The sequence below is a fragment of the Dermacentor silvarum genome, chromosome 11 (assembly GCF_013339745.2).
Source record: "Dermacentor silvarum isolate Dsil-2018 chromosome 11, BIME_Dsil_1.4, whole genome shotgun sequence".
Taxonomy (NCBI): Eukaryota; Metazoa; Arthropoda; class Arachnida; order Ixodida; family Ixodidae; genus Dermacentor; species Dermacentor silvarum.
The window spans coordinates 49,820,731-49,845,261 of NC_051164.1; the positions used below are offsets into that span (position 1 = coordinate 49,820,731).

At 44.3% G+C, this 24,531-nt stretch overlaps 1 protein-coding gene across 1 annotated transcript; it reads left to right on the forward strand.

The window, feature by feature from the left end:
- The first annotated feature begins 11 nt into the window (after positions 1-11).
- Positions 12-24,459, forward strand: LOC119433355 (dnaJ homolog subfamily C member 21-like). The gene is made up of 10 exons (XM_037700513.2): positions 12-320; positions 3,602-3,730; positions 5,457-5,545; positions 9,160-9,276; positions 10,932-11,105; positions 13,109-13,159; positions 16,324-16,403; positions 19,021-19,163; positions 23,196-23,292; positions 24,236-24,459. The coding sequence occupies exons 1-10, from the start codon at positions 224-226 to the stop codon at positions 24,432-24,434; spliced, it is 1,176 nt and encodes a 391-aa protein (XP_037556441.1). The 5' UTR covers positions 12-223; the 3' UTR covers positions 24,435-24,459.
- The last annotated feature ends 72 nt before the right edge of the window (positions 24,460-24,531 follow it).

Here is a 24,531-nt window from a genome sequence, read left to right on the forward strand (position 1 = left end):
GACAATCCAGCATGGGCTAACGTTGCATGAGTGCTGGCGTCAAAGTCGTGGTGTTGCATAGCGTTGCCTAAAGTTCTCGAAATCGACCGAGTGTCCGCTTTTGACAAACCATGATTTGTTTCGTGCTGTGGTGCTTGACGTGTATACCCTGAAACTTGTTCCTAGGGTGCCGTTTATTTATTTATTTATCTCCGCCTTCTCACTTGCGTTCTCCGTCTTCAACATGAAGTGTCATTACGAAGTTCTCGGAGTGTCCAAGAACGTGGCACCCGATGAGCTGAAATTGTCCTACAGAAAGCTCGCGCTGCTGTGGCACCCAGGTAAGCACGCACGCTTGGGCGACGGGCCGCCGTACGCGCCCACGCATGACGATTGTGACTTCAAGCGAAACTATAACTTTGCACTGGGTTCACGCGCTTAGTATTTTAGACGCGAAAGCGTTAGAACGAGGTCATCGAGGCAAGTCGATGGTTGTGTGCCACAAGTTGCACTAATTCGCGCGCTCAGTGCAGCAAATGCGAGGGGACTGCCTACGACGCTTTTTTTAAAAGTAGGGGCGTTAGACGCCGACTCTTAATTGTAGTCACAGGTAGTTTCGTTCGTACAAATATCTGCTCCCTGCTTTAATGTGACAGTATACGATAGACTGTATGAACAGCGAGCTAAACCAGTTAATTTTCTTCACTCCACGAAAATAATCAGCGTTGCGACGCTTTATTCCAGTTCATTTGGGACTAATATTGCGTTCATAAAGTCGGTGACTGTACCAGGTGGGAATTATTCCAATGCTTCCTTTGGATGCATTTATTAATCTACAGCCCAGTTCAGCTGAGCGCTGTAGTTTAACCTAGGTGATCCTAAGCTCCTTTGTAGAAATTAACTGCATCTATGAGTTCGAAATGAATAGTTAATTTTCTTCTCAAAAATAACCAGTGTTGGGAAGCTTTATTCCATTCAACTTTGGACTATGATTACGTTCATAAAGCCGGTGACTATACCAGCTGGGAATTAGTCAATAGCCCAGTTCAGCTGAGTCCTGTAGTTTAACCTAGGTGATTTGCAGCTCCTTGGTAGAAATCAGCCTAACTATGAGTTCGAAATTAATACCTTTTTCTTTATGTAAACTGTCAATAACTTGCATGCGAAACAAGAAAAGTACTCCATAGGGGTGTCGACTAACAACAGTAAATTTATTCACATCCATGCATATATATCAGAAAATACAGATCAATGTGCATGCGTGAACAGAAATTGCATATACATTCAAACTCCAGAAATCAAGACAAAGGGTATTTACAAGCTGTGCAGTACCTACTCACTTCAACCATGACCTTGATTGTTTTGGTGCAGCAACAGACAGTTTGCTTACACAGGTGTCTGCATATCAATTCTACTATTAGCTAGGTCATTTAATGTTGATGTTGGAGAAAAACAGTGCCGGCATTAAAATCTTGAAAGCATCCGTCCTTTTGGGAATGCTGCATAAGGTTCTACTGAGGGCCACTTTTTGTTGGCCATCTCTATTCAGCTAGCCTTTCATTAACGCAGCATCAAGACTTGACTAGAGTAATATTGAATGACATTAATTAAATTTACTGTTATTAGTATTTACCGTTATCATAGTAGGGCTGGACATGAACTAAAATTTTTAACTTCACTAAACTGGACATTTTAATCAATCAATTAATTAAATAATCGTAATTGTGGATTGGCATATCTGAGCTAAAGAACAAAACTGGTTCCTTGAAAGATTGAAGAAAAAGCAAACCATGCCGGGTGCCTTTCATATCACACCAATGATGCCTTGCTTGAGTGGGCATGCGTCAAGCATCAAAATCACACAGACGTGATCAGAAATCCAACTGCAGTAAAGGCATTTGCTTGACCACTTGTTCCGCTGGCTTGGAAGTACATCACGCATGGGGGCGTCTTTTGCTCTGGTCCCAGAGAGACATGCGCACGGAACATTGTAACTCGGTCTGCGGCTGTCTTCCTTGCTGTCGATCAAGCAAACTGGGGACGTCATTGTCACAATGTTTGCCTGTTTCTTCATGCCACATCAACCGAGTAATTGTGCTTTAATCAGAAGTTTAATCGATCAAAATGCCTAGCCCTAGTTCGTCAGCACCTGTACTATCTCCTTTCCATGTGTCCCCTCCGAAATTTTGCACTCCTTATTTATTTTTAACAGAGCGACCCTTGCCGAACCAAATCACCCAGCCTTGCATCCTTGTATTGTACTAGCTGCTCTTCTTTTTTTTTTTTTTTTTTTGCCCTTTAAGGACAAGGCATGAATGCACCTAAAGGAAATGTTAAGGAAAAGGACAAGGCACCTAAAGGAAATGTAATTTTTTTGTCAAAATGGGCAAGCCACACTGAAAATAAGGATATTCAAGAAAAAAAAAAAACTTTTGCAGAAACTTTTTCAGCAATAGGTTTGCTGCCTATGGGCGACACACAAGGCAGAAGACTTAAGTGAGGTTCATCCAAAGACACCTGTAGCTTCAGGTGGAACTTGTACAGATAGTTCCCGTCGGATGTGAAACAAAGATGTAAATTGCATTTTGTCTACATTACCTGTGTGATACCACCGCAGCTGCAAATTTTGCATCAGCCTTTCCCTCTCAATGGGCTTTCAAAAGAAAGTGAGTTTGGCACAGTGAGTTACGTGTCAAACTTCTTCCCCGTCAGTTCCTGTTTTAATCTGACAAATAGTGCTGGCTGCCTATCATTCAGTGGTGGCCAAAGGGATTTAGCCAGAAACTCCATATTAAAAAGCAAAACATTTTCGCTACCAGAGTCCACGTTTGTGTACACTTTGTCTAAAGCTCGTGAGTACTCAAGTACTCGTGAGTGAGATGTTGCAAGGCATTAAAATTGCCTGCCTTTCTTAGCCTGGACCATGGTTTACTCAGCATCCAAAAGAGGACGCCAAATCTCGGCTGGGGCGGCCGTTATAAAAAAAGAAAAAACAAGATCACTGCAAGCATTCTCGCAAATCTTGCTGTTCACTACCAGTGACAACATTTGTGGACGCTTTTTTTAAACCAAGTGCACTGCAGCGAAAAGTATCGAGGCATCCAAATTTAATGCATTTGTCAGCCTGCATCATGATTTACCCTGCTTGCAAAGGGGAGCATCATATTGACGCGTACTCTATCTAGACGTTTAAACGACGATGCCAGTATGTGCTTTAACTGACACCGAGTAGTAGGACAGGCTAATTCGAAGACGAAGAAGATGTCTTTGTGCTGGTGATTCTTAAGCTGTTCCGCCGTCTTGTTCAATGTGTTGCCTCTTGTTCGCGTTGACTCGTGACATTGTCTGAGGCGGCATTTAAAAAATATGGCTGCGAACTGCTCACAAGGTAAGTTTTCGCAACTAGTGCTCACATTTGTGAACACGGGTATTTCGACTTAAAATGCTTTTTATCTCATCAATTTTTTTATGTGAGCTCCTGTAATAGTGTGAAATAAAACTTTAAGAACAGTTACTAAATTGCCTTTCCACATTTCTTTCGAATGTGAAGAGGATAAAGTGTTAACGCCATACACCGATAGAATCGTTTGTGAAACAAAACTGCACTGCCGTTCACCTTCAGATAAGAATCCGGACAATCTTCAAGAGGCGACGGAACAGTTCAAGCTCATCCAGCAGGCCTACGATGTTTTGAGCGATCCACAGGAACGGGCCTGGTACGACAAGCACCGTGATGCCATACTCAAAGGAGGTGAGATCCCATTCTTCTTTTCCTGTCTCTGTCACCTCACTGTGTCTGCGAAAGTACAAAGAGGCACTCACCTATATCTGTTACAGCAGCTTGTGGATTAAGAATTCTGCTGATAAGAACCATTTTTATTAAGGTTGATAAGACTGGAGTCAAAGTACTGACAGAAAATGTTTGCCTCGTTTTTGTTTTTTGACTATTGGATAGCCGTTGAGCCAATAATTACGCCATGGAACCTCAATTCCTCAAGAGCGCAACAAATAATTAAGTTACCTTTTATTGCGGCCAGTTCAGAATGTGCGCCAGATGCAGCACATCTTTGGACGTGAAAAGGGAGACGATATTCGCATCACCGAAACTTGATGTGGCGGCCTCGTGGTACCAGACGCCACTGACACATACACGCGCACATTATGACCGTGCTGCCAAAAGCTGAGCTCATTAGCACTCAGGCTGGACAAGAGAGCAGAACGGCTTCCCCTACGTTTCCAAAAGAATCACACAATTGGAAGCGCCAACTTGGTAGCTTTTGGTGACATGGTCGTTGTGTGGCAGTTCAACCACCGCACCGTCCTTGAGTTGTTTGTGACGCTGTACCACATGACCGCCACCTCTGCTTTTGGATAACATTGGTAGTCTCCTATTTCACATCCTGAGTTGTGTTACTCTTTGCGCATGTCTTGAACAGGTCGCATAAGAGGGTGTTGTCATTAGTTATCTGTGGCAATCTCAAGGAATTCAGGCCTTGTACTGTAATTATGGAGTCATCAGCCACCTAAAAAAGCAAAAGGGGAGTAGGACACAAAATTTTTATGCAAGCTTTAATCATTCATCATTCATTCGTCAATCATTCATTCATGAAAGCCTAATAATTTTTTCGTGGTTTTATGCTCTTAAACTACAGTTATGTTGCCAGGGATAGTGTGGTCGGGAGAAGCATTCCAAGTTCGTTTGCACTATCCGGAGTTTTAGAATAGGCGCCACACTTTGGCAAAAGGGGTTGTTATTGTGTACCAGCAGCCTTCGCAATGTGACTGCTGTTAGGACTTGAACATGCCACTTTGGACTACAGCTAGGAGCAGCGACCACAGAGCAAGCAGATTAAATTTTCTGTGCTTGGATAGCACAAAATTGAATAGCATAGATGTGGTGAGCTGTGGGAGTGCCGTAGATGTAACCTGAATTAGAATGCAAAGTTGATCTAGTTGGTGAGCGATTATCATCTACTCAACAGTGCTAGAAACAGGACAAGAGAGCAGCACTGCCTCTTGTTCTCTCATCCTGTTTATCGCTTTTTTTTTTTCTTCGTAACCTGAATGTTAAAAATAAAAGAAATTGCCGATGCTTTCTTTTCATTTATTATTGGCTGCAGTAACTATCACAAGTGTAAGCTCTTTTCAGAGACCAACTTTTCAAATGTTGCATCCCCTGCATGCAGTCCTGCCTACAAGCATTACTTCTTCAGTAAAAAAAGCTCTTAGCAGTTTCTGAAATCCTTATAGAATTCAAGGGTTTGAATTGAATGTGGCAGTATGATGCACAGAACTCAGTTCTAGGGCAGATGGATTGACTGCCATGAAACTTATTTATTATTATTACCATTTTATTTGTATTTATTTATTTACTCATTTGATGATTTCGTGCTTCAAAAACTCTTGTGGTCAGGGATACGTATGCGTGTGTGATCACTTTTGAGTCGTTTGGTGATTTTGTGCAACTGATGTTTCAGGCCTTGGCAGTGACTACAAGGATGATAGTCTAGACGTCTACTGCTACTTCAACTCCTCCTGTTTCAGTGGTTATGGAGATGACGAAAAGGTGACCTTTCACGCATGCTTTGTTTTTATTTTCTGTTACGCTATTTTATTGTCAGGGCTAACAAGGCATTTCAGAAGTGAGTGGTGGACATCAAGTGAAACAATATTCAGTCATCCACAAAAGTTTACAGGATCTGGTTTTACCTGCACATGTGAATTCCTGCACTCTTAAGACGTGGCACTTCTAATTTAATGAATCACTGTGTAGGTGGTGGCGAAGGCTACTACATGCTGGAACATTTAATTCGAGGCTGTGTGACCACGCTTCACAAGAATTCAGCTTCTTGGCCGATCTATGCATGCCCATGCCAAAAGCATGCGTGGGACTGTGTCAGGGCACTCCGATCGCCAGCACACACTTGGGCCAAGATTATTAAGGGGGAGGAGGTAGCCACTCTTGTCATCGCAGTCTTGTGCCCTTCTCTCTATCACCTTGCACACACTTGCTTGCGTGCTCGTTTCTGCTTAATTTGGGCGTCGTGCAAGAGTAATGGGCTCAGCTGGGAGTTGCGACTGTGCGTCTTGCACTGAGCCTTTCTTATTTCATCTCTATATTGTGATGCTGTCAGCGCCGCATCAGCGTCGTTGCAGTATAACAGTCGTGACACTAAACAGGATGATCGGCACTTTTGCGCAGGTGTGATCAGACCATGCGCTGCACCGAAACTAAATGAGCATGCGAGCCAGCACTGTAGAGTTTCTATTATATTTCTTTGCACCTCTTTCAACAAAGCTACGTTAACTCCTAATTATGGCTGCACGGATAGTTTCCTCTCGTTGCAGCAGAATCGACCTTTGCTGTAACTCGTTTTCTTTATGCTGCTTGTGACTTCCATGTTTTTTTGCTGGGGAGGCAACCTCCCAAGTTTTTTTTTTTTTTTTCATATACAGTGCCTTCGAAATTAAGGTATCCCTAATATGAGTAAAAATGCTATTCTAGCCCTGCAAGCGCTGCTTGCTACAGGTGACTTATGCGATTTGGTGGACACAATTTTAGCAAACAAGTACAGTCAGCAAATGCATATTAACCAATACTTGTTAATTAACTCTAAAAATATCATGATTATGGCACATACTGTGTTTTCGTGTGTAACCCGCATAAAAAATTTTTAAATGTAGGAGTAAAGTCGGGGTGTGGGTTATATGTGAATTTCACCTTGAAGCGGGGCTTCACGGCAGCGCGGCGCGTGCTACCGTGAAGACACACCTCAAGGCGAGGTCCTCCCCCATTCAATGTTTTATCTCCTAGTGAACCCCACCCTCTCCTCACCCCTGTGTGTTGAAGCTCCCTTCTCTCCTCCTTCTTGGTTGCCCATTCTCCTCCTCTTCACGGATCGCCATTTTGCATTTAGTAGTTAGCGAATAGTGCACATGGCGCCGGCAACCTAGAACGCGGATCACGATGAGCTGTGCTCAACGGCCGTCCTTTACACTTCAGCAGAAGCTGAAGATGATCAATATCAGCGAAGAGGGAGGGGGGTAACAGAGCCGCTGGTTGAAGTTATGATGTGGACGAGTTGTTCATCTGCAAATGGAGACTGTTGTTGCAATGATGTGAGCGTTGTTGTAGGCAGTTATTTCTGCGCAATATATGCGGTGGATTTTTTTCCCATGCTGTTGCAATTCTTGGTAGCAGATTTCTATGGTGGTGGGTTGTACGCATCAAAATACGGTACTTATATAATAAACTTGAGAAGGCAGTCGCACTTGAAGACAAATTCATTTTGTTAGTTTTTTTTGTATTCTTCTGCACTTCATTTCTGAGATATTCATCATCAGATTGGACGCTGAGTGCGCTGCATTCACATTCAGAGGATGTGGTATCGACAGCAATGTAGCCAGTTCAATTGCACATCAACCTAGAAGGCAGGTGGAGCTGATAACAGCTGCACTCCTGCTCTCGGTTAGCAAAAGCTTGATTGACTTCCTCCTTTTCCCCATCATAAGCTATGTCACGTGGGGGTTTGTGTTTGCGTCGGGGCTCTTGCATGTGAATGCGAAATTACCCGATCAGATATCATTATGGTGGAATCTCGTTGATACGATTCGGCATAATACGATATTCAGATGATACGTTTTATTTTCCGGTTCCCGGGAAGATTGTGTCAACTGAGATTCTACTGTACTAATATATCTCAGAACAAAAGTGGTGCAGAAGAATGTAGAAGTTGTTTTTTAATTAGGTCAACTTCAAGTATTAAGTATAAACATATACCATAACCGCAATACTTTAAAAAAGCTGCTAACAAATTTAGGTTTTCTATTTGCCAACTCATAAATAATTGTAACCACCAAAGCACATAAATCGCCTATGAAGCAACATTTTGTGAAGCTAGCATTGTGTTTCTAATAAAATCGCTGATACTTAACATTGATCCTCTAAGTGCCATGCCCTGGCATACTTGATTGGCCGCCGACACACACCTCTGGCCTTGCTCAAGATAATTTGTGAATCAGAAACATCCTTAGATGGGTTGTGCTATCTACTCAGAAGTGGGCTAAAGGTAAAATTTTATTGTAGGTTCTATTTTTATACTACAGATAGCGCAACAATATTATTCACTGTCAGTGTTGCCTGCGTCTTGTTTTTCCGACTTGGCAGACCAGTGCAAATAGCCCACGCATTTTTTCAACGATGCAGAAATTCAATGACTTTTTCTTAACTCTGACTCAGAGGACTTTGATGTTGATTATTATGTGTCCTCAAGGGACAGTGACAGCAACAAAGAGGCCATGTTGTATGAGAAACAAATAGTATCCCAATTAAAATAACTTGTTAGCATAAGTCTTGATATTTGTTTCAATTTTCAGATTTCAAAAATGATAAAATCGTCAGCAACATACAGTATGTCCAGCAAATAGCTCTTTAATTTAAAGCCTGCTAGTGTGTTAAACAGAAATCGAATATGTTGCACTTCGTAAAAATGCCCGGCACGCAAAGGAATAAAGGCCTAATGGATTTGGAAATAAATATAATGGCATTGCAACAATGAAAAATGAAAAAAATATATATATTTGGACTATCCATTTATTTATGGAGGCAAGGGGGCTCCTTTCACATGAACCTCTGCTATCTACCAACATACCCTTATGTTGCACAAAGCGCTCCATCCAAAATGGTGTGTTCATAGCGGTGAGGTCAGCTGAATTTTCTGAAATGGCTCCGAAGCCCATCCAAGTGCTTCCATGTAAGTTCTTTTTACACACATCTTTTTAACACCACCACTTCAATGTAGTTCACAATGAGGACCGCAACAAAGCAGTGGCATAAATTTTTAATGTACTGTAAGCTTATGAACCATTGATCAATTGTTTTTACATGGCTTGTCCTCTGTAAAAGCTCCACGTAATGTGTTTTGCAGTTGCTTCCATTGACCTGTTCTGAAAGGCCATTTTACTGCTCCGAAATGCAATTTGGCTGCTTCAAAATGGCATTGGACAGTAACATCATTGTAGTGAAGATGCATGTGATGGTGAAAAAGCTCGCAGTTCTGCGTTGTAGTCAAATTTGTTTCATTTCAAGTGCGGGTTATACACTCATAAACATAGTAATTGCCTTTACTAGTGAGCCGGCAGTCTCCGTTAGTGATGTTTTGTGGTTCTTGTTTGTGCCAGGGATTTTATGCGGTGTTTCGAGACGTCTTTCAAAGAATTGCTGCCGAGGATGAACCCTACCATGATGACCCTGTGGTTGTGCCAGGCTTTGGAAACAGCACCAGCTCATATGATGAGGTAAGCGTCTCTAGTACTTTTTACCTTGAGTTACACCACACTAAAGCTCCTATGGATGTCAGCTTATGCGTAATGTATGCTGCTGCCATTCTTACGTGCCTTTAGTGAAGTCGTTGTTTTACATACATGAGAAGGTTTGCATAGAAATTTTCACAACTGCTAAGCTTCCCTCTTCACTTTGACATGTCTAAAGGTCTAGTGACATCAGTTCCAAGTTAGAGAATATGCTATCACTAAATGTGAAATTGTCCTGGACTTCTTCAAGCCCATCTTTACCACCTCCGTGCGACAGGCCTTCACCCAAGACGCCCTCCCGACATAGAACACTGGATCCACGAACGCTATCATTCCCTTTTGCACAACCTGCCCAAAATAGATCTGTTTGTGTATATGTAACCATGTATTTATTACACCAAAAGGCAGCCTTTCAAAAAAAAAAAGAAGCAGCAGCATGGTGGTGGATGTTCTACATCCGCTACCATGGTCGTGAATGGCACTGGTTAACACTCTCAAGGGCAGACCTAGTTGTACACAAGCACAAATACCCAAGAAAGTATGTGCTGTCAACGTTCGATTTTTCAGGACTAGTACCTAGGGGCCACGAAAACTTATAAAAAATCGGTGCAGTTAGAAAAAAAAAATTAATGCATGCCTTTAACTGCCACCAACAGTTCAAATCCCCACAGGCACGTCTGAAATAGCTCTGAAGGCCTGCCAGTACACTTGTTAGGCATATCGGTGCTCCTACTGCAACAGAAGATGGCCGGTACACGCTTGTATAATTAAGGAATACATACTGTGTCTCGTGACAGTGGCCCTCTTCCAATCTTGGTATACTTCACCGCAATACATCGCGTATGCTTCACCGCGTAACGCCGCTGTACTGCGGCGAAGCTGACTTCCGGGACCCAGCATTATGCAATGTTTGACCTTTGCCATGCTTTCCGCACTTCAAAGCCATTGGCGAATGACAAAGGCAGAGTCGGTGCCATTGCTGACCACAATGGCAATGACAAACACTGGCACCAAAGCTGCAGGAAGCTTGGTAGCAAACGTCGAAGCAGATAGGCCTAGCATTGCCGTGGGGGTGGCTACGGCTGCTAGCAGATCGACATGTGAGGGCGCTGGATTCGAAGCTCTGAGATAATCAAAATGGCTGTGGTGGTGGCTTCGATTAATGCCATTTCGTACTTGCAGTCATGGCAAAAAAGTCTGGAAAATCGGACAGCGAAGGGTTTAAGCATCCGAAATTTCAGACATTTCTTATACATTGGCTCTATGAGGTATGATGTGGCGATGCTGCAAAGGCTTCCAAATTATCAGACATGTCTGAAAAATTGGTTGTTGACTATAGGATAGCCACTGCTGTAGCTCAATTCGTAGAGCATTGCACATGTAATCTGTTAGATGTGAGGGTCCGGCTCCTACTGGCAGCAAGTTGCTTTTTGTCTACTTTCATGTCCCTTTACCTCATTATCTCTACATTTCTGTAAGAACCATAGTTAATTTCCCTGTGCTTCTCTTGGGGGCATTGTATGTTGGCTTCACGGGTTTGTGACTAACTATAATCATGCCCCTCAATTCTTCCTTTTTCGCCTTATTCTGATAATTTCACAAAGTTGATGACGATTTCTTTCCTCTGCTTCTGCTGGTAGGTCGTTGGCCCATTTTATGGCCACTGGCAGAGCTACTGCACGGCCCGGACCTTTGCCTGGCTCGACACGTACGACGTCCGGACGGCACCAAACAGGCGAGTGGCACGACTCATGGAACGCGAGAACCGCAAGGTGCGAGACGCCGCAAGACGGCAACGCAATGAGGAAGTCAAGGTGAGTGTAGTGCCTCATAAAATTTCTGGCTGCCAGAAGCGACAATCAGTGCTGCTTCCCGTTGTGTTATTATTTTTTCGTGTGTGTGTGTGTGAAACAGAAACAGATTAAGACACCGAAACCAAACTGCAAGCGCTGTTATGAATTGGTGCTGCTTGACAGAACCTGCATTGGGATCTAAGTGTGCATACTCGACTCAAAGTAACAACACATTACAAATATTTTGTAACCTAACATAATACAGTCGAATCTCGATAATTCGAACTCGAAGGGGCCCGAAAATTCTTTAGAATTAAAAGAAGGACTAAAAGAAGTATTCGTGCACCATAGCACGATGTACGAACAGTGCGAGTCGTGAAATGCGGCGCGCAAGCACGTAGCGGGCGAGAGCCACAAAACTGCCCACGCTGGCCAACACTCGCTTCCTGATAACAGCAGAAAACGAAACTTCAGGGAGCGGGTGGCACCGGCACGGCGACGTGCGCGCGGAGACCGTCGAATGTGAGGGAGGAGGGCGGCTGAGAAGTGGATTTGGCCTTGGCAACGCCGTCGCTTTGGTGGCAGTGGATTCGGTGGCTCCCCTCGCCCTCCCTCTCAACTCCCTCGTAGCTCCCCCACCTTCGACTGTCTCCGTGCGCGCCCACCGCTGTGCCGGCGCCGCCGCTCCCGCGGGCCCGCTCCCTGAAGTTTCGTGTTCTGCCGTTATCGGGAAGTTGGCCGGACTGAGCCTCCGCCGCTGCTTCCCTCTGCGCCGCAGCCGTAACGTTGGTTGAGACGTCGGCATGTACACGCGTGTTCCGGCACGACGAATAAACAGCGACCTTGCCATTCGAGAGTGAAATTTCCGCTGCTTTTTTTTTTTTTTTTCGTTTTCTTTTTCGCTGTGCGGCATTGAGGGGTCTCTTCTAAGCTTTTGCTATATGGCGGTGTCGGAGAAATGCCGGTCGGAGGCGCCGTCGCGTGATTTGGCGCGCTGCTGAGGGCATTGTCGGTGTGCCATATGCTCGAATTAACCATCGCAAATGCTTTCGCGTTCGAATTACCGGGCGTTTTCGCCCATAGGAATACACATAACTTTAACGGGACCACAGCGTCAGTTCGACTAAACCGGAAGTTCGAATTAAGCGTGTTCGAATTAACGAGATTCGACTGTATTGCATTACATAACCTAACCTAATAAGGACACTGGAACTACATTTGTATGCATTGTTGTTGTATACCCCTTGGCAGAACCTACATTGTGATCTAATTATGAATGCAGTACACAAAGTAACGACACAATGCAGATAGTTTATTGCCTGATTAAACATTAGCATGCCCTTTAATGATTTAACTGCCAAGGTCGAGCTGTGCCCGGTAAAGCATCAGCCATGCTGTTTGGTTACAACTTTTTGGATTTGTACCTGACTTGAGGCTTTTCTCGACTTTGTCTGCATAAGTATAGCTTAAAACTTGATCTGAAAGATTAACATTATTGCCACCTGCCATGGTGGCTTAGTGGCTATGACATTCTGCTACCGAGCACAATATTGTGGGTTCGATTCCCAGCCGCTGCAGCCACATTTTAATGCAAAAACACCCATTTTAAGATTAAGGCTATAGATTAAAATTAAGATTAGATCATTTTAGATTAAGGCGCACGTTAAAGAACCCTGGGTGGTCGAAAGACGGAGCCTTTGACTGCAGACTCCCTCATAGCCCACTGTTCAGTTTCGAAACAGCCCTCAACTTTTTGGGGTGATTGCCATAAATCTTAAGATTCAATTTAATGAAAAGATGTTTGCATTGCAAAGTTCTGCGCATGCACTCCTACATCTCTTGTATCATTTATTCTTTGACATAGCATCATCACCATATTATACAAATGACATCACTTTTGGCCACATAGCTTCACTGGAATCTAATGTCATTTGATGTTTCGAATTTGTTACCTATAAATGACGTTAAAATTTCTCATGTGACAAGGTTTTTTTAAATTTTTATTTTCTCTTCCTGCAATGCAGCAATTGGTTCAGTTTGTCCGGAAGCGAGATCGGAGGGTTCAAAGAAGAAAGGTGAGTTTGACTTTGCTTCACTATCTTGGAATGTAACACTGGTGTCACATGGGCATATTGGTGGCCTTCAATCCGATAGTCCACGAACTCATCTGCAATGTAGGCACAGATACACGAGGAGCGTCAGCTGCCATTGAGTCAATGAAGTTGTGCAGAACGCTAATGAAATCTCAAAGACCTTCAAGCAGAAGACATGGGCACCTTTGTAAAGCATATTTTTACACTAAAGTTGTAAACATATTCAAAGAAAAAAATAGCAAGAAACTATTTACATTGTAAAAATAATTTATTTTCTTGCAGCAACACCAAGCGCTAGTCCCATCTCATGAAAAAGAAACACTGCAGCTAGCATCCCCAGTGTTGCCAGAGCGCTCACACAAACTGGCAACAATGTATACAAGATGCGTAACTAAAGATAGTGCATGCTATAGCATAACTAAAGATAGTGCACTCGAACCTCGATGGAATCAAATACCATAAAAGCCTGTGTGTAGCTCGGACTTTCTATAGTCCGAGGTGTAATTTGGGGACAGCAAAAATGGGGAAAGAAGTTTCGTCCGCATATATTCTGAGGAAAACCGTCATTTAAAGCATTTATTTCCATTGCACTTCACTCTTTATTTATGGTTTTTATTGCATTTCACTATTTAATCATCCTCGTCCATTGCACTTCACTATTTAGTTGTCGTCGTCCATTACACTTTCCTCCGAGAGTCCCTTGTCAGAGATATCCTCCCATAGAAACGTGTCTTCGGTGCCATCAAGTACATTCGATATCAAACATTTCTTGAACGTGTGATAGACAAGCTCCTCGCGAATGCAGGCCCATGCAACACCAATCCACGAGCTGAGCACCGCTGGAGAGGCCCATTTCAGTCATCTGGTAGGAGTCACTTCAGGCTCTCCTGACCTCATCCACTCCATATAGCAGCGCTAGATGTGGTCTTTGAAGGGTTTATTTATTAGTTGTTGCAACTGGCATGTTATCCCGGGAGGGATGACCACAAGCTCCTTGCCGGACTTGCGCAGCAGTCACTTCACCGAGTCAGCCAGGTGACAGGGAAAAGCGTCCAGGACAAGTAGTGATGGGAGCCCCAGCAGTGTTCCCGGCCGCCGACACCTCACAGACTTTATCCAATCAAGCAGCACTGCTTTGTTCATCCACCTTTTTTCTTGACAGCGGACGACAACATTTTTTGGGGAACTTGTCCCCTTTCGCCAGAGTCTTCCGTTTGAACACAACGCAGGGTCGCTTTCGACCGTTTGCCGTGCAGGACAACGTTGGGTGACCCCTTCTCATTTCCCCTTGACCTTGTGGAAACTTGCCTGGGGCCTTTCTGCTGTGCCGTTAGTGCCGAGGGCATGTCCAAATACAGTGGAATCTCGTTGATACGATCTTCACGGGAATAGGAAAATAAAGCGTATCATCCGAAAATCATATCATCCAATGTATTATCCAACCAAATCTTATTATCGAGGAAAGAAAAAGACGCGTATTATCCCAAAAAACGTATTATGCAGAATCGCATTGAGATTCCACTGTATGCTGATCTGGCCAAACTGAAAGTTGACCGACTTTCGCAGTGAACTCGCATGACATTGAAAGGCCACAAGCAGCTCTTTGTAGCCTTCTGGCAGCTTCTGCGATATCGACGTGCGCCGACGTAAAGAAAATTCAGCTCGGCACATAAAACAAGACACCCAGTGCCAACTTGCCTTGAAATCCGTCCGCGGAATGCCTTTTTCTCTAGCAGTCTCTCTTGCCTTTGCTTGCAGCAGCTCGTTATTGAACGAAGTGTGCAAGGTCCAGTTCAACTTCAGGAAACACTCCATTCTTCGGCCCCCGGAAACTTCTCAGGTCGCTGCACACAAAGAGAGCTTCCTTTTGCTTCCTCTAACCGCGAATGTTGCTCTCATTCACACCGAACTGCTGGCCTGCAGCACAGTTGCCGATGGCTTCAGCAGCTACAATGACTTTTCTTTTAAAAGTAGCCGAATACTGCTTTTGCAGTCCTGCCATCGTGCAAAGCGTGGCTGTTGCGAAGCCAACGTGGTTACAATGGCAACTGATGATGGCGCAGGAATCTGATGATGATAGCACCGAGCAATACCGAAGCTGTAACTGTGAACTTGGGCTGAAAATTGTTGGGATCTGCATATACATAGTACGGGGCAGAAATTTCACATGACAAAATCTTTTTTTGTTCAGATCTTGAAACCTTGAACTATTGAAGTGCCTAGAACTGAACTTTCTTTACAAGTATGGTGCTTTGTTTTTGCTATCGGAACTGTCTGGAGAAAGCAAGGGTGTGTAACAGGGTGTAATGTTCTATGAAGTGAAATTAGGTTTGGAATAAACTTACATGTTGAAAAAGTTGGGCCTAGGCGATCGTGACTTTACAGCTGAGATTTCTTTTAAACAACAGTGTGCATATACATTGTTTCATACATAGCAGGCAGTGCTGCAAAGGTCAGAAAAACTTATCTCGCTGCTCGCACACGTGACCATAAAATAGTGCGTATATGAAAAAAAATTATGTGGGTATGGCGTCATTTAATTTGGTGTAACACAAAGTTTAATACTTTTATGACACACATATGGCATAATTATTACACAGAAGGCGTTGCAGATCTCAACCCATTTTTCACCAAACGAATGGAGTGACACGTTTCTTCGACCAGCGGCCACAGTACACCGCTTGCGCTTGCAACCAAAACATAATACATTGCATACTGGAAGCACAAAGGGGCACAAACATGTAATACGTACGTGATTCAACTTAACCTTATGTCCACAAGTTGTAGTTGTAATATATGAACTCGTTATTCTGTAGGAAGCATTTCGGGCCAAGAACAACTGCATTGTAAAATGCATGGTGTGAAACTTGTATTAATGCACTACTTTCATAACTTCTGCAGCGTCGCGGGCCAAGTATTAAATACAGTATAGATACTGCAGCACTGCATTAGGTGAGCATGAAACAGCTTCAGCGCCTATGTGCGTCTCAGTTTCGTAGAAATCTCCGAACGTGCTTAGGGTCATTTATAGGAGTGAGAGACCACGCTTGTGACACACTTTTTTGAAACTGCTTTGTTTGTATACTTTTTCTTATAAAATCTTTCTTTTGGCTTACATGCACCTTTTTTTGCTATTGTGCTTGCAGAGAGAGCTCGAGGAGAAGGCAGCCGAGAGTGCGCGGAAATCCGAGGCCAAGCGTGTGCAGAGGATTTTAGAGCAGAAAAAGTGAGCTGATTTCGTCACTCTGTGAATTTTGAACTCTTCGTCATTGTGCAGTTTTCTTGGTTCCTCACCGGAGTGTTTAGCAATGGACTGGGACTCTGTGAACATGACAAGCATCCACGTGCTCTGTAGACGGGTTATGTTGGTGTTCGAATTGTGAAATTTTCTAATCAAGTCGAATACGAAATTTTAGAAAAGCTAGCTGCGAATGTTGAACGATATTTTGAATTAAAAAAAAAAAGTTATCTGAAGGCCATATGGTCTAGTGGCCCGTCCCTTGCACGGGGACACTCGTCCAAATGATGAGTGTCCACCAGGGGGGTGCAAATACTTGAATATCACCGAATCAAATCAAATAGTGAACATTCGAAAAATTCAATTCGCAAATCAAATATCTGCTATTCGATTTTTCAAATACTCTATATATTTGGTGTAGAGACCTGTGCAGTGCCATATGCCGGGTGCTCCGCGGAATGCCTCATGCTTGATGCCACCCAAGCGAGCATTTCACTTCGTTATCTACGCAAAAGAAGCGCTGAGTGCTCTGCAAATGGGCCATTCCTGCTGACATGGTCACGGACTTTGTCACTGCAAGCGCTCCCCGCCGTCGACGCAATGCGGGGATTGCATGACGCTGCGTTGGCCGGGGCTGCCTCTGTCAATACAAAGAGTCGTCCCAGTCATAAATGATAATGTGAAGCACACAGAGAAATAACATATCTTTTTTAAAGTGCGAAAGCATCTGCAAAGGCCAGGCCAATCAGCCGTTTATAGGCAGAGATCGTGTTGGACATGCGGCGACAAACCGAACGCCGCTTCAACAGCTGTCAATCTAACCTGCACGCATGATCTCTGGGCCAATCAGTGAACATCCGTGACAGCTGGCTGCCTGTTTCATTGGCCAGTGGCGAATTTTTGTCACGGCGGCACTGCCTAGGCCATTATGCCTAACAGCGCTGCTTTGTCGGGCACCCGCGACTGAAGCTACGCATTGGTGCCGAATCAATGGAGATATATTGGCAGCAACTGTATGACCTTCGGAAAGCTGACAAACCACCTCGGGAATGAAAGCGGGTGCATGAGATGGGCAACGAAGTTGCTCACGGCTGCCATCTTGCGACACGATGTATGGCGGCCTCTCGTTTCCAACACCATGGATAGACGAGCATCGGTTTCTTTTTGTAACTTCAAGCAACCCATCACTAAACTGGCTGAGGGTTTACACAGCGGGCGCGAAAGTTTCAAGATCCAGTTACATGCATTTGCGTGGCCATGGGGGGGGGAGTTCTGTGCTACCTTGCCATGACCTTCCAGATTTCAGAATCTTTAACAGGTAGCTAATCATGCTGAACCTGACAATGAAATGGTGCGTACAGCTCCTGCCCTTTACCGTCGGCGCTGCATGCACGCAAAGCGATCATTGATTCACATGATGCACAGTTGTTTCATCCGTTGGCAGGTTAGCCATACGATAACCCACGTGCTGTAAAGTTAGGAGAGCCCTTCTGTATTTTGGAGAAAAACTGGAAAGAGATACTTTCTATTCAATTAGTAAAATGGTGCAAAACACAGGTCCACAATTAAACTGAGAACCTCATCGGTATTCAGTACAACATAACGTCACTAATTCGTTAGTTTCAGAGGGGAAGAGGTACTTCATTTAATTGAACAAAAATTGTATTAACAACAGAACGAATTTTCTACACATTCATATACTAGACTGAGCTGTAATCAGGGCTGGCATACTAATTTGGCGTTCCCTTTAGTAAGAGTAGACCATACGACATATCTTGATTTCTATTTGCCTAAGTTAATGATAGTTTGTTACATTCTTTTTATGCAATGCTAGGAGTATGTGGAGCGCCATATTTTCTTGCCCAAAATTTGTAAGCATTAAATTCTGTGAAACATTCTCCGATATTCGACTCGTTATTTGGCTTGAAATCTACGATTCAGCATTTGCGCACCCCTAGTGTCCACACATCGAAGAAATTTTCTCACCCCCTTCGTTACCTGCATCAGCCACTCATGTCATCCTGTCAGCTCAAGAAAAAACAGCACCTTAATAGCATCAGAGATGCATACAGGAAGTGGCAGAAAGAAAGGGAAAGAGAGAAGCAACCACATAAAAACGGTAATGGAATGTGGCTACAGTTGTTCACTAAGTGAGAGGGAAGCACTCTTCACCAAAGCATTGCCCCCCTTCCTGGAAATGCAGTGCACGCCAGAATGCCAGCCGCTTTTTGGACGCAAACAATACTGTCTTACCTTCACTCTGGTGCTGTGAGTGCAGTCGGTGTAAACAAGGTTTTACTGTACCTATAATTACGTGTGTGGCTATTATCTATTATCTCACCTATATGTTTCATCTATGATGCGCTAAAATTTCACTTGTTTGTTCGTTTGTTGCCAAAAGTGAAGTTAGCCCTAAGTAATGCTTGGGCATGTCTCGCGGCTAAGAAAGCTTCACAGTAAAAATAGAATGTTGCGGGTATCCCCAGACCCTGCTTCAAACCTCCGGTTTCCAATGCATCTTCCATCGTCCTTCTTGTTTCGTAACAACCTGGGCTTCCATCATATCGCCAGCATTCCCCATCTTTTTGTTTTCTCCTTGGCGCAGAGCTATGGAGAATTACGAGGAGTCCGAGTGGTGTTCAATGGCACAGCTTGAAGTCCAGCTGAAGGACATCGAGGCCCAGCTGGACTCGCAGTTTGGCGAGGGAAACGACGCACAGTCCGGTGGAACCGCAGAACAGCCAGCAGGTCAGCACAACTTCGTGGAATGGCGAGGAAGAGATGTGATGTGTTCATTTTAAGGATATTACTTCATTTCCTTATTAAAATACACGTGAAATACTGCCAGCATATAGGCACAGCAAACCAGCATTGCCACCTGTGCTATTTGCTTAACACTTACTGCGAGAAGCCATAGAGACTGCTTGAAAAGTGCTGAGGTAGCTATTTCAAGGCGGAAAGATCAGTATTATTCGTGCACACACGTACAAAAATCTAATAATACAAATGTTGCAGATGGCTTTGCAGAATTGTGTAGTGTTAAGAAGCGACCTATTACAGTTGAAACAGACAACCCATTATTCACTTTCACAGCCAAAATAATACAACCATCATTTGATGAAATTTGGTGGCACAATCTACCTGAATTTAGGTTATTTAATTGCTAACCGATACTAACCGATTGCTAATTTTGAGTTAAATAAAGGAAAAATGCCGGCAGATCCCACGCCCTGTGGGAATCGATGTTATGCGAAGCAGTGTGCAGGGAGCCTACCAAGTTAAAGAAATGACCATGAGAGCACCAAGATGCAGGCGGCTGTTTCCTACATGACATTCATGTCATGAGATATCATTTATGTTGTCATACTATGCCAATTTTGGTACCTACCAAGTTAACGAAACGACCATGAGAGAACCGAGATGTAGGCGGCTGTTTCATGACCTTTATGACATTCATGTCACGACCAATCATTTATGCTCGTCATACACTGTTGTCATACAACAGTATTGACACGTATACAGTAGAACCCCGCTGTTACGTTCCCGGGTGCTGCGTTTTCCCGGCTGTTACGTCGTTTTCGGCCGGTCCCGGCACAGCTCCCATTGAACCCAATGCATTGGTAACCCCGCTGTTACGTCGCAACTGTGGGACCGTTCCCGCATCATACGTTGCGAACTGCCACACCGCGCCGGCCCGAGCGGCCATTTTGACTTTTCATGTCGCTTGGCTTGGTTGCTTGACGATGGCATTGGCCGCCCAAAGTGCTGGGGGCGACATTTATTACGTATTTTCGGTTTCCGCCAGCAAAAGTATGGCCTTTGATATCCGCTTTTGCTATCTAAAGATGATGTCTATGACGCGTTGCGGCCCTAAAATTCGTTTTGGCTCATAGATGTTCCGTATAAAGTCCAAGGGCGATAACGCCGTCGCCGCGCGCCGTATGCTTTCTCTCGCGCGCGAGACGCAGTCGTCAGCTCCCCTCGCACGCTTTCACTCGCACATACAGCATACGTCGCCGCGCGCCGTATGCTGTATGTGCGAGTGGAAGCGTGCGAGGGAAGCCGCGCGGCCATATGCTGAATGTGCGAGTGAAAGCGTGCGAGGGGAGCGGACGACCGCGTCTCGCGCGCGAAAGAAAAGCAGAGAGGCAGCGCGCCTCCTTCCGTTGCGCTCGAGGCACCAGCGAGGGAGCGAGGGGGGGGGGGGGGGGTAGCGGACAGCGTTGTGCTCTGGCATCATACTGCGCCGCCGCGCGCGCGGTCCCGCGGGCCCTATCTTGAAAGCGATCTGCGTGGGGGTAGATTCTACGCAGTGTAGGTGCGTCGGCGGCTCGTGGCTTTGTGCGTGCTGCGTGTTCTCGGCGCTCAGTTAGGGTTGAAGCGATAGACAACAGCACGAAGGTCACTTCGCTCGCTTCTGCAGCGGCGCTTAACTGCGCGTGTCCCCTCGCTCATCGAGTGTGATGTGTTCATGTTTGCCTGTGGGCGCTGACACTATGTTTGTTAATTAGTTAATAACCGAATGTTTACAAGTTTATACAGACGATAAAACTACTATTCTTACTTTGTATAGCTCACCGCAATCGAGGCTGTCGGGCGAAACTACTTTTTGTCGCACGTAAGAATTAAAATAATATTGTGTGCAGTTCAACACTACTCCCATTTCTCAATTTTTCCTGTTTCCTGGCTCTTGCGTTTCCCGGCTCTTACGTTTTTTTTTTTACGGTCCCGTGAAAAACGTAACAGCGGGGTTCTACTGTACTATGCCAATTTGGGTACATACCACGTTAACAAAGCGACCAGAGAGCACCAAGACTCACTCACTCTCAAAGTGCCAAATGTTCGCCGCAAAATGCTTCACATTTAATATATATGGTCTGCGATCTCAAGGAGACCAAGAAAATATTTGATCTTCGCACTTCCGCTCTATGCACGGCAGTTGCACGTAGCTGCACCTGCTGCTTGTGGCCTCGGAGTACTCACTGATGTGCTGCGAAACATGATAGTGCGGCCACCACGGTGTGCCACTGTGAGCCTTCTGGCCACTGACTACCGCATACTCTGATTGGTCTCTTTGAGTGATGTAGCCCACGGCGACGGGAGGCAGCCCATTTTGCGTTGAGAGAGCAACATGCACACCTAAACCGGAAGTAGCATCATAAAGAAAGAAAAAAAAAACACCATGAATGGCCAACTTTTGGACGGTTCCGTGCCCCCTTGCCATCCCCCCTGTGTAGCCTCCAGTGAGCTAGTGGAGATGAAAGCCTTGCATTCGTGCAATAGCTACCTCTAACTACGCTTATATGTGAACGATTCTGAAAATTTTTGCACTAGGAGGTTCATGGGGTGGAATCCTTTAATAGTGAGGCCATTCTTTGATTAGTTAGAAAAGTGTTTCAGGGCCCCTTTAATCCTGGATGGTTATTTTGTTGATCAGGGCCTACACCAGTGAGAAGAAGATTTGCCTCTTTGATGGCTAAAATTGCTTACTGCATATAAATTGCCAAATTAGAAACGATTTCTTTTTTTTTTTTCTTGTTTTTGTTCTGACATGTCTAACATTAGAAAATAATGTGCAGCTCAGAAGTACGGTTGCCGACCGAATAATTCTGACTCGACGAGGACTGACAAACAGCTTGAATAATTTAGAGTTCGAAATACCGTATTCACAGGAAAATAAGTGGATTTATTCCACAGTTGACCCCCTCCCCCCCCCAAAAAAAACTTGTAAACACATTGCTCGCCCACATGCACTTGCCTGTGACCTGGTCAGTCGGTATTTAGACCATTGTCATGGTGTCGCTAAAGCTAGGTGAAGGTATGATTAATGCAAGAACTGAATCTCCTTCCCAAACAGGTGAACAGAGGTTGACCTGGATCTGATAGCCGAACGATCGTGGGTTTGTTCGCAAGAGTGATTGTCCGGTGCACTCAGTATTAGTGCAGATTTTGAAGGTGGAGTTGGTGCCGCTTTAAGCTTCTTAATCTTTGCTACAAGAATTCGTAATAGCAATAAAAGAAGTCGCCCGAAACTGCATCGCTATTTAACACTTAAAGGAAGAGATGCTGGATGCATGGAACTCGCCTGACAAACTGCAAACTTCTCTAACGCAGCGTTTACGGCTTAGCAACTTGTCTTGGCTATTCCCCTGCCTGGGACACAGCCAGTGAATACTGGATCGGCTAGGCTTCTCTAGTTTCGGTTTCAAGGTGCCAGCAACATGGCCAGTGACCATAGCCTGCCTCCATGCCAGCGACGTATCAAAACTCTCTCTCTTTCTGCTCGGCTCAACACTGAATTAGCACAAGGTTGTGCAGGTGGAGTCAAAATCATTGAACAGGCCGCTGTAAGGTGTCCAAAATTTTGATCTCCTTATACGTGTCTGCGAGGTTAGAGACAGTGCCGCAAAGCTATCTGAATAACCAAACATGTCTGAATTATCTGTCGGTGACTATATATTGGTAAAAAGTTGGCAAAAGGATTGACACTTCCTGGCACTTTATAATTTGAAATTTATTTTTGCTTGTCACTTTTTTTTTTTTTTCGTTCTTGCCTTGTGCTTGTTCAATAGCACAAGATAAGCATTATAGTGACAGCTTGCAAACACGTTCCAGTTCTCATAAAAATAAATCTGTTTTAATGGTATTCCTCCCAAAAGATACATGTTTAGTTTAATTGACTGACTGCTCAAATGAAAAATGACTTTAAAGCAACTAGATTAATTTGCTTTCTTTTCACTTATAGACATGTAAAGGATTTTTTTTCCTGTTTTTTTCCAGAGAATGGTGCAGACTCGGTGACCGATGACTCTGAGGATGATGATCCAGACGAGCTTTACTGTGTGGCCTGTGATAAGTGCTTCAAATCTGATAAAGCGTGAGTGCTCCCCTTTTTCTTCTTTTTATTGCAGTTGCTTTGCAGCAATATAGATTAGCATGAAAGGTACACATGCAATCATTTAAAGCTCAACCGCATCCACACAATTTTGGGTGACAGGTTTGGCAGGTGCAGTTGCTTGTAGCATCGCCAGTTTTTGACCAGCCAAAAAATGAGGTTGTTGCCCGGAAATTCGCACAACAGCTTCTGTTAATGTGATCGTGTAACAGCACGGTAGCAACCAGGCTTTGATCTTAATTCTCTCTTGCTGCTTGCTCTCCAATGTGCCAGCAGGAAATAAAAAGTCAGCCTTCACTTAGTTTCATCTCAAGTTAAGCTCAAAGTATTGAAAATCCCGGCCACGGCGGCCACGTTTCGATGGGGGTGAAATGTAAAAACACCCGTGTACTTAAATTTAGGTGCACGTTCAAGAACCCCAGATGGTCCAAATTTCCGGAGTCCCTCACTACGGTGTGCCTCATAATGAGATCGTGGTTCTGGCACGTAGAACCCCATAATTCTTTTAGGTCATTGGTTTCTTTATACGTGCACTAAGCAAACTGATTTCTGGGGTCCCTTCGTGACTATCACGGAAGAGTCTGCTGTATAACATTGGTCACAAAGGTATGAAGACACTAGGTCTCTCTCATTGATTTTCAAGGGCTGTCTGTTCATTTTCAAACAGAGCCACAGCTATGAGGATCGTAACCTGTGTTTGTCCTTGCCTACATAATGTTGATCAACTGTAGGGTTAGTGACGTCAGTTAGCGATGGGTAGTGATGTCAATTAGTGACAAGTTACTGATGTCACGTGGGAGTAGGTTCCATTCTGTGATTGTTTTAGGAAGGAACGAGTAGTAGCACATGGAATTTTTGTGTGTGTGTGTGTGTGTGTGGCAAACACTGTTTCAAGGTCGTGAACTGTTTGTTCACATCGTTGCAGATTCGCCAACCACGAGAAGTCAAAGAAGCACAAGGAAAATGTGCAGTTTCTCAAAGAAGCCATGCAGGAAGAGGAGGCACAGTTTGCTGGCACAACAGTTCCGTCAGAAGAAACGGCCCCCGCCGAAACTCAAGACGCTGGAGACAATGTAGAAACGAAGCCGCCGAAGGCAAAACATAAAAAGAAATCGAAAAAGTAAAAGCATTCAAATTATGTGAACATAATGGGTTCTGGTTGTACTGTTAGTGTTTATTGAAGGGGGCCTTGAATGGAACTATGCCTGCAACAGTGCAACT

What these genes read in the sequence shown, in the direction of transcription:
- LOC119433355 (XM_037700513.2), top strand. Translation starts at nt 224, where the DNA reads ATGAAGTGTCATTACGAAGTTCTCGGAGTGTCCAAGAACGTGGCACCC. An exon ending in CGCGCTGCTGTGGCACCCAG is followed by an intron (nt 321 to 3,601) that starts GTAAGCACGCAC and finishes GTTCACCTTCAG; the next exon opens with ATAAGAATCCGGACAATCTT. An exon ending in AACCGCAGAACAGCCAGCAG is followed by an intron (nt 19,164 to 23,195) that starts GTCAGCACAACT and finishes GTTTTTTTCCAG; the next exon opens with AGAATGGTGCAGACTCGGTG.